The sequence below is a fragment of the Haliaeetus albicilla genome, chromosome 1 (genome assembly GCF_947461875.1).
Source record: "Haliaeetus albicilla chromosome 1, bHalAlb1.1, whole genome shotgun sequence".
Classification (NCBI taxonomy): Eukaryota; Metazoa; Chordata; class Aves; order Accipitriformes; family Accipitridae; genus Haliaeetus; species Haliaeetus albicilla.
In genome coordinates, this window is record NC_091483.1 from 58,470,695 (window position 1) to 58,482,889 (window position 12,195).

Here is a 12,195-nt window from a genome sequence, read left to right on the forward strand (position 1 = left end):
AGGAGCAGCAGAGTTCACCCACTTGTTTCTTTACTGTTCATAACAGTGAAGCAAGGAACCAACAAACAAAACTGGGCATTCCATCTTCTCCACAAGGCAATAAAATAAATAGCTGGTTTCCCAGAAAATGATTTTATGCAGTCTCCATGAAAAAGAGAGCACAGAAACAGTTTAACTACTTTGTTCTCAGGGTCAAGCTAGCTCCTTGGTGGGCGTATATTCCCACTGAGGAACCCTTAAGCAAGGAATAAAATACAAAATAAGCTCTAGCTTCTTCCTCTGCACTGATACAGCTTCTTCTCAGGACTTTAATACTTCATAATTATGTTCTGAATGGAGGTGGCATGTAAGGACTTCCTTCAATTTGGAGGGCTGTCTGCAGAAGCCATGGTATACACGAAAAAAGTCTTGCTACAAGGAACTCACAGGCCATTCACCATAAGAGGGCCCAGCTGGATAGAGACCAGGAGAGGACCAGGTATCAGTAACACCGTATTGCTCCTGCCTAGCTACAACACAGATGTTTATAGGCTTGTCAGCAGGGGCGAGTTTTAAATAGATTTGAAGGAGGGCTTGGCTACTTTGTGCACAGAGATCCTTCCTTGCAAAACGGTCACCATGGGAGACAATGCAAAGGTGAGGGAGTAAATACGGACAGACTCTTCTCTGCTAATCACTGGACTTTGGGGGGAATAATGGCATCAATCAGTGATTTCTTAGAGAAGCTATCTGGGATATATATGGTGATTAGTATTTCGGGTTTCTCCACAGGTACTGTATAAACAAAAAACACATGTAAAAACAAGCTCAGAGGTAAGCCATTCCATGGGAACTTTTCATTTACTTCACTGTTACTGAAAACAGATGCGACAAGTGTCAAAACTGCTTTATCGAACTGAAACACAGTTTAAGAAAACAAAGTTCTTCCCATTTCATCCTCCCTGCCCCGCTCCTTATTTCACCATTTACTTATCTTCAGTACTTTACTTCTTGAGTAAACAGCTTGGATACCTCAAGAGCAGCACTCCAACTTAGTATATGCCATCAGTGCTAAGCTGAGGGCAAACTCCTCCTGTTGACTTCTTGTACACATGCATCCAGACGTCTGTTCTCTATCTGAGGGTGATTAACTAAGGGGCCATCTCCGAGGCACTGGGCATCCTCAGCCCTGACAGACGTGCAGGGAGGTGAAGGCAGTTAGCACCTCGCGCAGTCAGCTCCCAGGCGGAGGAGAAACAGCCCAGCTCCACAAGCAGTTTCACCCTTTCCGACTGCTTTTCAAATGAAAAGGTTCCCTCCCTTTCCTCACTGCCATCATCCACTCAACACAGTACCACTCCTAGGGTTTATTTCCAAACGCAAGTGTGAGCAAATACTGAGCCCCAAGTCTTCTGGGCCTGTGTGCTGGATTACCTACTACAGAGGCAGGTCATGAAAGATCTCAGAAATAAAAAAGCCAGGAAAACACTGGCAGGCTGCACCATCCATTTTAGTGTCTCTGTTTAGACTAAGACATTTCTCTATTTATATTAAGGAGAAAACCCAAATGTTTGAATGATCAGGACAGATGCCCTGGCTGCAGAGTTAAACAAACATACTCCTTTCCTTCTGATCTGGAGCAAGTCAACACATTGTCACCAGAGCCGAGAATCATTGACAGACTTTCAAGGGAAAATAACGCTACAGCTATATGTGCTAGGGAGTGAGTCTTACTGAGACAAATCACATTCTTCCACATCAAGCAAAGAAGATCTAGACAGACTTTTAGTGGTGGTTAGCGGGGGGTAGAAGCATCCATGGGTTAGTTTTTCCCTGCACATGTGAACTATATATGCATTAACGTGAAGGTGATACACACATACATCTTGGTCCTCTGAGGAAAAAGGTGGCATGGATCAGGAAAAAACCAAAGATGCATGATTCAGTGATATCTAAAATGTAAACACTAGGGGAACATCAACTGAGATATAGGAGAAATAGGAATTACCAGTTTCACATTTCAGCTAGGAAACATGGTGGGTGGGATTCCACAAGAGCTGGGACAGACTTCAAGAAATTACAGACATCACAACATGCTTTTTCACTACCTATACAAAACTGACTTACTTTTTGAAAGTAAACAACCTGAATATACATGGTAGCAATGCTACTGAGACATTAGCAGGGCTGCAGGGACCCCTGCATGCCACTAGCAAAGTAGCAGATAGCAATGGCAGACACAAGGGGACCTAAACTCTACAGGCTGGGGGCACCCATGCCAGCAGGCTTCACACTGCTTACAACAAGGCTACAGTAAGACTTGAGGAAGCTCCAGTTTTGGTACAGGCACTGTGAGAAGCAGATTTCTTCTTGACTTACTCTGGCCTGTTCTCGCTAACACATCCCAGTTCTTTGCTTTCTCCATCATTGTTGCAGTATCTTACTCCTGCTCTCCACACCCACCCAGTCCAAAGATACACTCCTCAGGTTTTATATCCCAGTTTCAGTCTCTTCTCCTAGCCCCTTCCCCCAAAAATCTCATAGCTGGCTCCTTATTCCAGGCAGCCCTGCTTTCATCCAACCTCTCTTACTTGTTTTATTCCCATAATCTTTGTGCAGCTCTTGCAACCCAACGCAGTCACTCCCCCTCTCTCACCAGCAATCCCCAGTTACACTGCTGCCCCAGTACCAATCTGTTCCTCTAAACCTGCACGGACAGCCTATATCCCCTCTTTAAACCAGCGAAGCAGCTTTCCCCATTCATCCCTGCTGAGAAGCATGTTTAGGACAGAGAGTATCTTTGGGCAAGCTGGCTCTTGACTCTGAAGGAGTAGGGACTCTCCACACAGAATACATGCACACTGCAGTGTTTCAGAGGCTTTCATGATATGGCTGAACAGGACAGGCTTGTTTGGGTATGGCAAAAATCAGACCCCAACACAAAAGCCAGTTCAGGTCTTGCTCTGAAAGTCAGGGCCTTCATGCTCCCTGCCCCTTCCCTTTTGTTTAAAAAACAAAAACCCATGACAACATACTCTTTCCTAACCTCTTTCTCAGAAAACGCCTTGCTTTTTTTTTTTAGAGGTCCCCCTCTTCCTGTCTTTCCCCAAACAAATTTAGCCTGATGAAAAATGACCAGCACAAACATTCCAGTCTGAACAGGTCAAGTTTCTAAGAAGGCTGGTAACCAAGAAGAGACCACTAGCCTGGGCAGCACAGAGCAGGAAACTTGAGTTTTCTAATTATCAGAATGCTGCAATCATTTTCTACTTAATTGCATGAAACATTTATATGTTTGGATGATTTAGTGAGGATCTCCTTGCCTCCTGATTGACTTTGGGGAGTGCAACGTATCCTACCTTAAAGTTCTTTAAAACTTCCTGTGTGTTTTTGGGTTGCGAGTAAGGCTTGGGTGTCAGCATAGGCACAGCCTTGGAGACAACGCTTTTGCTGGGAGATGTGCGGCCCGTCGAACCACTGGGCTCTAGTTCAGTGGTGGGAACAATGGTTGCTTCAATGGTGGCAGTGAATTTTGGAGCAGGCAGCGACTGTTGCCTTAAATATCTCAAAGGATTTGGGTCTTTCAGTGGGGAATTTGGCTCCACTGAATGGCTTCTTTCCAGAATTTTTGGCATCTGCAAACGCTCAAGGACAGCTTCACTGATAGTGAATCTTTCGATGTACTGCTGGAGGATGCTCTCAGCCTCCTCCTGTGACTTTGCATTCTTGTATGCCTCATGAAGCTCCCGCTCTCTTCTCTCTCTGCAAGGGAGACAACACAAGAGAGACCATCGCATTAAAATTAATGCTGGAAATCACTCCTACCTCCTCTGCTCCATCAACAACCTTCCCTCTCCCTCATCCCAGGCCCGCAGGCACAGCTGCCCACAGTTACCTATCACCTCTGGAACCTATCACCTCTGGAGCACACATTTTCAGACACGCCACTGTACTTCAGTAAAACAACGTACTTCTCTTCCACAATTTCTCGGTAGGTTTTGATGCTTTTTCTGCGCTCATTTGTCCCATCTCCAGACAATAACCTTTCCATTTTCTTTCTCTCAGCTTCTTTTTTTATTAAATCCTGTGAAGCGCTCCTTCGACGACTCTTCCACCGAGCCAGGTCCTGTGAGAAAAGGAAGGCACCTGAATGCACAGTTGCAAATAGGTAAAAACTGGCCACAGAAACCAATGAATCCAGCCAGCCACTTTGCAATGCTTGTTCCTGGCTGTGGACCAGGCTCCCATTGCCTGCCAGCAGTGATGTTTATTTTAAAGAAAAAAGGAGATTATACCCTAAAATGCAGATGTTGCCTGACTGATTTTTCTCCTAACAGCAGGAGCCAGTAAGGATTGCATAGCTCCACTGGTGTATTTTCTTTTTAGCTTTGTAGCGTTGTAGAAGCATGCTAGGTAGTAAAATTGGGAAATTTGGGCTAAAAGGACCAGTCAGGGCATTAATTTTCATTACGGCCAGCATTATGGACAAAACCCAATTCCCCAGAAAGATGAAGCAGAAAAATTGTTTGGTGAAGAATTTTAATAATCAGATGCGTGGGAGGCAGGAGTTCATTGGAGGAAGGGACGTTGTTTCACCATGAACTACAGCTGCACTGACAGTCTGCCTTGGAGAGCTGATAGTCCCATATTTTACCCATGCTATCAGCCAACTACATGCAAGCATGGTTGATCCAGGCTTTTGGTTTTTTGACAGAAAAATCCAGTGCAGCATCCAAACTTAAATCCTTCCTCATGGGAACCCTCCAATATTTTGGACCCAGATCTGAGCAACTCAGATTAGAGACTAAAGTGGTTCACACCTGGTTGGTGTGGAGACATGACAGAGCAAAAAGCCTGTGGTTTGTATCCAGCTACATAGATATGTCCTTGTTGAAGTAATGATCTTACTCTTTCTGGAATCTGCCTGCCCAAAATTGTCCAGAAGATCCACTGATGCTGGTTCTTTACCTTGCAAAACCAGCCTGACACTAAACCAGAGAGTCACAGGAGATACCTGTTACAGGCACCTGTCTTGCATCCTGCTTAGGTTATGAATTCACAAGTCCTAGAGGGTACAGAGACAAGATCTTTTTCAATGTATAAGTATTACAGTAAAGAAATTCCTAAGCTGTAAAATTTCTTTGCAGCCAACTAGTAAAGGAACAAAATCTTACACGTAAAAAATAACGTCTACAGAACTTCTGCAAAGAAAAAATAACTTCCTAGGAAACTGTAGGGCCACATTTGTCATTAACTTTACAACATCAGGAGATTAGTATACAGATTATATTTCATACACTCTAACAAATTCTGGTTTTAATAAAAAACAGAGATTCTGTACACACACTCAATTCAAAGGCTATTTCATTAATTACATGGTTTCCCAAATATTTTAATTGCATTTTTATTGGTAAACAGCAGAAGGTACTACAAGCATAACTTATTTTATTAAAACCAGGAACAAACCTTGTCACTTCTAATTTAGCTTAAAACCACAAATTATTGACGTTACACTCAAGGGAATGCTCATTAAAGTATTTCTTCACATGACCTACATATATCAGTCTATAATCCCCTTCTTGAAACATAGGCCTTTCATATTCCTCAGTTACTAATTATTCTCATTGAAGTACCAAAGCATTTCTTCAGCTACTCCCACTATTGCCTATTGTTTGGAAATTAGTTTTTCATTAGCAAATTTCATAACATAAGCCCTCCTCCTCTTTTTGCAATTAAAAACCAGACATGTTTATCTTTTCCAGCTCTGATGCTTTAGAATAACAATAAGAAAAAAAAAAGCCATGAAACTGTTAATTGTTGGCAAATTTACAGCATGGGCATATTAAAAAATATCCGACCATGAATGCAGTGTCGTCTCCATAAAGCCTTTTGAATGCCAAGAACATTCCAGTATGGGCATTTTTAGTGGCTCTTCAGAACTTTTAGTTCAGTGTAGAAGGTACTGAGGGCCTGGAAAACTTATGCACTTTAGCTCAGAGGATTTTCCATTCAACAGCAGAGAGTTCTCAAACCTCTTGAATGCCTTTGGACTCATTCTTATCTCTGCTGGGAAATTATGGCTTCCCACACATACAGACCTCTCAGCTGAAATCCTTCATTGTTCTACTACAAAAAGTTATTTCTTAGTTGTATATACTGTTCTTTTTTGGACTTTTCCTTGAATTTTCTACCAAAAACCTCTCTGAGATGTTTCACAGTAGCTGTCCTTATAATGGGAAATTACTGTTCCAGCTGCCTGAAGAGGTCTGTGCGGTTTTTTAAATTAAAAAAAGAAGAAAGAAAGAAAAAAAAGCCCCAGGTTCCTAATTTAAAATCAGTCTTTGGGACTGAACAGGATTGATACTGAAACTCCTGATACTAACTTACCTGCAGATCACACTTTTCTGTCCTTACAAATTTGCTGAAGATAATACCAAATTCTAGGACAGCTTAAAAAAAAAAATTGAAGAAAGAGGGTTTGGAAAGGACTTGTAACCCAAGCAGGGCATAGCTAACTTGAAGGGTAATTTGTTTGCTTGGACAAGATAGAAAACATTAGCATTTTCTGTATCTATGCAAATTTATTAAAGCCAAGTCCAAGCTATTTATTCACTGTCCTGCTTAGTCTTTTATTTTGTCACTTTGGGCATTTACTAATTATAAAAGTTAGAGAAATCTGCAGTTAGAAGCTGTTCTGCTTCCATGTTTACCTGATCACAGTTTAATTACATTTTTTTTTAAAAAGCAAAATACATGGTGCACAGGCAAAGGCACCAGAAGACCTTGTATTCCGTAATTTACATCAAATTATGAACTTCTATGCTTTTAGCAACACTCCATTGGGGAAAAAAAAAAAGGGAAAAAACCTCTTGATTATTTTAGTGCTAGAGAACAACTGTATATTTAGCAGGTTGCACTTTTTTGCCTAGCTAGCTGGCCTGAAGGCCAACACTGCAGACAATGTTGCATACTCACATCTTGCCACCTGGTCTCATCCTCTTTCAGCTGGTTGTGTACATTCTGCAGTTTCTCATGGCGAGCTTTGCTATGAGGCTGAGTCACAGCTTCTTCTTCACATCTCATGTCAAACATGCTCATACTCCTAAACAAGGGGGAAATAAGAATTAGTGCAGCGTTATTTAGAGGCTTATATTCCTTCAGCTTGTTAGAGCTAAAGCCACATGAGGGTGCTACGGCAGAATCAGACACCTGCACCGTTACGAAGCTCTCAAAAGCAGCAGTCCCCTAGAAGGACCAGTTAGCATCCCTATGGCTTCCACACAGTACTTCAGGCATTATACTCCTCAACTTTCTCTTGTTTTTATTAGTTGACTACAACTTTGCCTCTCACTAAGAAGCATCACTAACATTACGCCTCCATCAATTCTTATTGAAATAATTCAATTCAGAGCAGAGTTCAGAACATTTTACTTTCTGAACATTTGTTTCCCAGTGAGTTTTCAAGACCCCTCCAATTAACACCGCAGACAGAAGTTTCCATTTCAGTGTAAAACAAGAGAGGCTTGAGAAGTATATTAGGGGCAGCATGGCTGGCTAACTGTTATTGCTACAAAACCAGGGACAGCCTGCCCAGAGAAGTACACAGAGCGCAAACAGCACGGTACTTCCTTCTCTCCCCTCCCTGCCTGGAAGAAACTCAATGCTATCAGCACCAACTTATTAATACAGCTAACCTAACAAGGAAAAGCTGACGTTCAGGACAAAAGAGTTGCTTTCTACACACTCTATTTCTGTCCCTGACCTTTGGAGAGTTAAAGGAAAAAAAGGTCATGGTTTGATATTATACATCCATTTATATTATATAAAGAACTTCACATGAAGATAACATACACACTACTCCCCCCCTACTACCTATTATTAGTAAAACATGACCTCAGTTGTGCCATTAAAAGAAAAAAAAAAAGCGCCATGCAGTTGCACATGAAGGGATTTCACAGCAGTCTTCAAATGATCCTCTGTAGCTTTAGGTGAGCCAACAAGCCAACTAGCAGGAAAAGCACCCAGTGAAGATAAAATCGTAGGCAACTGTGTCCACAAAAATCAAAGTGAATAGACATGGAAAGCTGTGCATATATATATTTAGCCAACATTTGTGTTCAGGCAAGCAAAGATGGGAATGAACCACTCTCAAGGGAAAACTGAAAGGTCTGGACAGTGGATGGAAAAAGGACATGCACAGATCCCATCCTGTTAGTAGGTATTTACTCAGAAATGAAGGACAGAATACACATCCTATTGCCTTTAAGCATGAACATTGAGGTTAGCATACTACCGTGCTTCACCCCTTAAAAAGCATGAGTGCTGAGGGGTACACTAATTTGGGTTTCTTTGTGGGTAGTTTAAGGGTTGTGTTGCTCAGGATTGGATTGGAGCACTCCTAAATAACAGAACCTAAAGAGATGGCAAGTTTTGTTGTTTCTAAAACTAAAGGCATACCACCTACTAAGTAATATTTCAATATCAGTCATATTTTGCGGACTGGTGAGGTGGGGCAGGAGATGCTTAACTTGTAAATAAAGTCACCCTTAAACGGTTTATTCCAGTTTAAGAGCTTTTGAAACTCACACTAAGAAAAGCCTTTAGCGTTAAGTATTTTCCACCTTGTGCCTACTGGGTCAAGCTGGTTGTGTAGCTCCTTTCTTGTACCATTCCCTCATGTCAGAGAATTTTTCATTCACATACAGTAGAAGAAAACAGAGGACCTGAAATGGTGGTAACTGGTTCTAGTAGAGTGCAAGAGTACTCACCCTCTGCCATTTGGGATGGGAAAATAAAAATACTTTCTACCAAGAGTCCCCTGACGCCCTAAGGAAAAGCTAGTATTTATTCCCTGTGTTCACTCAGGTCTCTCAGGGCGCACACACAGCAAAACCAAAGGTTTTACGGCTATTAACAATGCAATAAAAGAAGTACTCTGGAAAAGGCTTCAGCCTAGGCCAGGAATCAAACTATACACTATAACTCCACATGCACCTTCTACTCTAGTTGTCACCTCCTGCTGCTGGGCATTCACTGCCATGGATAAGCTCTGGGGATTGTATCCAAACTCTGCCTGGAAGCAAGAGGCCTTTCTGCTGACCAGTGTACCAGACCTGCCATTCTAACAAAGATCGAGGAAAAACCACTGTGCAGACCAACACTGTATACTGGGGGGCTAGATCTTTGGGATGATGTGATTTTTAAGTTATGCTACTTTATTCTTGCAAATTACAGTTGTTCTTGTCAGTGATGTCATGCAGCAATTCTTTTTTTTTTTTTTTTAAACAGGGCTGAACAAGCGTTGGATTAAAAAAAGTCCTAAAGGACTTGAGTGTTCAGACTATTTAAAAGTGAGAAATATGGTAAAAAACTTCTTTTTATGAGGAAGTGTTAAAAATTCTTATGCAAAGCATTTATTATGTAGCTACATTATCATTTTACAGGCATACCAAGACTTAAGAAACTCCAACAAAACATTAAAAGCAACAGGCTGGCTGGCTGGCTAAAGAATCACACTCTAGTAAACAAATAGTCAAAAATCTCAGCTCACTATAATTTGCTTGTCAAGCTTAAAGTATAAAGCATAAGCCTAAACTCACACTGGACTGTCATGCTACCACCAGAATTCAGCCCTACCTCTTCAGGAGATGGAAATGGGGCTGATCAGCAGCAACACACTAAGTATTGCCTCTTCTGGACCTCGAGACAGACCGGGGCTGATGGCAATACCTAGCGTTCCCTAACCAGTGAAGGGAACTTTGTCAATCTAATAAAGGAGTTTCTAGTTTTGCTGCTGGAATAAACAGCACCTAGTCTAAGACTGAATTCAAGATACAGAGTTTTCAAAGGAGACTTGACAAACATTGTGGAAGCATTTTAAATGTCAGTTCAATTTATTTCTCCTACTTGAGAGCCATATTTTATTAGATTCTTCATAAGTGCTTCGTCTTCAGAAGGCAAAACACAATCTTACATTCATAAGAACTTAAAAGACAGTTCAGGAAAATAGTTGCTCTGTAAACTGTGGCACATCTGGAAAGGATGACAACGAGGCTTGAACATTTATTGTTTTGCCTTTTAAAATAAAATCAGAATCAATGTGGAGTAAACAATATGGTTTATTCATCTTTGCTACTCTCACTTTATACAACCAAACCCATTGCAATGCCTCTTTGAAGGCATCTCCATCTATCTTCTCTTATGTTTACCTTTAATACAGACATGCAAAAATGTGGGGAAACAAATGAACAAATCAATCAGGTAGGCTTTCTGAAATGGCAGGCAAGTCCCCATTGTGAAGTATAACACTTCTGTGTTGCTATGCTCTATCTCATCTCTTCGTTTGACTGAACAGATTTCTACTGCTTGAAAATAGTCACGTTTACTCTGTAGTCAGAGGACACGGGCTTTGCTCAAGCATAAAGGTATTACAGATCTTGTAAAGAATATTTGGTCCATGATTCTAGCCTTTATCATTAGAGGAAAGGGTGAAAAATTATATGAGTCTCTGCATATACTTGTTATAAAAAAACCCTCTATGCTGTTTCTATTTTGTGATTTAATCTGTGAGACAGAGAAGGTCATGTGCATTTCTGTGAACAGAAGGAGGATATTAAGGACATTATTATGTGGGTGCCTGCACTTTGCAAGAATAGCTGATACTTTCACAGAGCTTTCTAAATGACATTGCATACTATTCTGAACTACAGTTTACATATACATACACAATTAAAATGTTTGAGTGCAATAAATGTCACAGTCCTACGTCTTCTGTCAAAAGTAAAGCATCAAGGTGAAGAGCTTAAAAAATGAAGTTTAGTACATTATTAAATTAAACCCAACCTAGAAGGGATTCAAGAGAAAGTTTTTAAAAGACAATAAAGGAACAGCTGAAGATGTATTTTCCTGGAAATTATTCTGAAGATCACAATGGATTTTATTTTGCTTTGGGATTTTTTTTTTCTTCCTGTATAGGTCATAATTTTTTTCCTCAACACCCAGCCCAGCCCAGATTCAACCCAACCCTCTTTACCTATAGCTAATTAGAGGCAATGGTAATTCAGAAGAAAAACAAAAGAAAAGAAAAGAAAAAAAGAGGAAACAATACTTTAAGCAACAGCTGGACATTAGTCTTATGCTCAGTTTTTATGGGCTTTTATATAAAAATTATTTTTAGCTGCAATGTAAGCCATATTGCATTCCATTTTTCAGTGCTTTTCTGAAAAAATTATTTGCTGGAACACTGCAAAATAACGATGAGGCATCAACTGCATTTTAAATTAGTAGAAAGACGGGAAAGCATGCAGTGTAAGTTGTTTAAAATAGAATCTTGTGAACACAGGACAACTTACTCTGCGTCATCAGACACAGCAGTTCTGGGGCCGAATCTACAAGACCAAATATAAAATTAGAGCGTTGATAAATACATTAAGTAGTAATTGCAATTGGACCCATACTATTTGGGTAATTGACACTTGAACATCCAACCCGTACTAGTAAAGCTGACCAAAAAAGAATCATACTGTTCAGGGATTATGTATTCAGCAAACAAGACTTACCTAATCATCTGGAGGTCAAACTACTTAAGAACACCACCCATCCCTCCCTGACCCCATACTAATGCTCCCATTATAAAAATCTGCTGAAGTATACCTAAAATGGGTGTAGAAAATAGTTATTGAAAACAGACAATATATTAACATTTACATTAAGTGCCACACATGTGATGAATGGAGACAAAACTTAATATTCCACAGCAGTGCTCAGAATCACCATTACTGAAGCATGGAAGAGACAAATATAGGGAGAAGAAAGTGAGCCACAGGATTTCCTTTTTGTTGTTGTTGGGTTTTTTTGGGGGTGTGTGTGTAGCTGATAAAGGTACTGGTAATACACAAGTCAGTGTCATTCACTAAAGTGGCAGTCTTAGAATCATAGAACACTGCAACATTTTCTAAGCATGGAGAAGCAAGATACACATCTCTAAAAAGGCAGAGTCCAGCTGAATCTCTGCTATTCATAAACCTTTTCTGCAATTCAACATAGATACTGTAATCAAGTACTTCCTTTCAGTTAGCTTTCATTTCAGTATTTCAAGTATTTAGAAAGAAAATGCATTACACAACTATTCTGTTTGTTTCTAAAAAGTGTATTACTAACATACAGTATTTTAGTCTGGACTGAAAGCACACCAGCCAATGCACAACCTGAATTATT

The 12,195-nt window shown here is 40.5% G+C and overlaps 1 protein-coding gene across 7 annotated transcripts in view; it reads right to left on the minus strand.

Moving 5' to 3' along the window:
* Positions 1 to 12,195, minus strand: part of LIMCH1 (LIM and calponin homology domains 1) — a 183,213-nt gene that overhangs the window by 35,085 nt on the left and 135,933 nt on the right. For all 7 annotated transcript variants that reach the window (XM_069791087.1, XM_069791105.1, XM_069791095.1 and 4 more), the window contains 4 exons: positions 11,331 to 11,366; positions 6,955 to 7,081; positions 3,951 to 4,105; positions 3,339 to 3,741 (listed from right to left, as the gene is read on the minus strand). In XM_069791087.1, the coding sequence (XP_069647188.1) occupies positions 3,339 to 3,741; positions 3,951 to 4,105; positions 6,955 to 7,081; positions 11,331 to 11,366 (721 nt within the window). The remainder of the gene's footprint in view (positions 1 to 3,338; positions 3,742 to 3,950; positions 4,106 to 6,954; positions 7,082 to 11,330; positions 11,367 to 12,195) is intronic.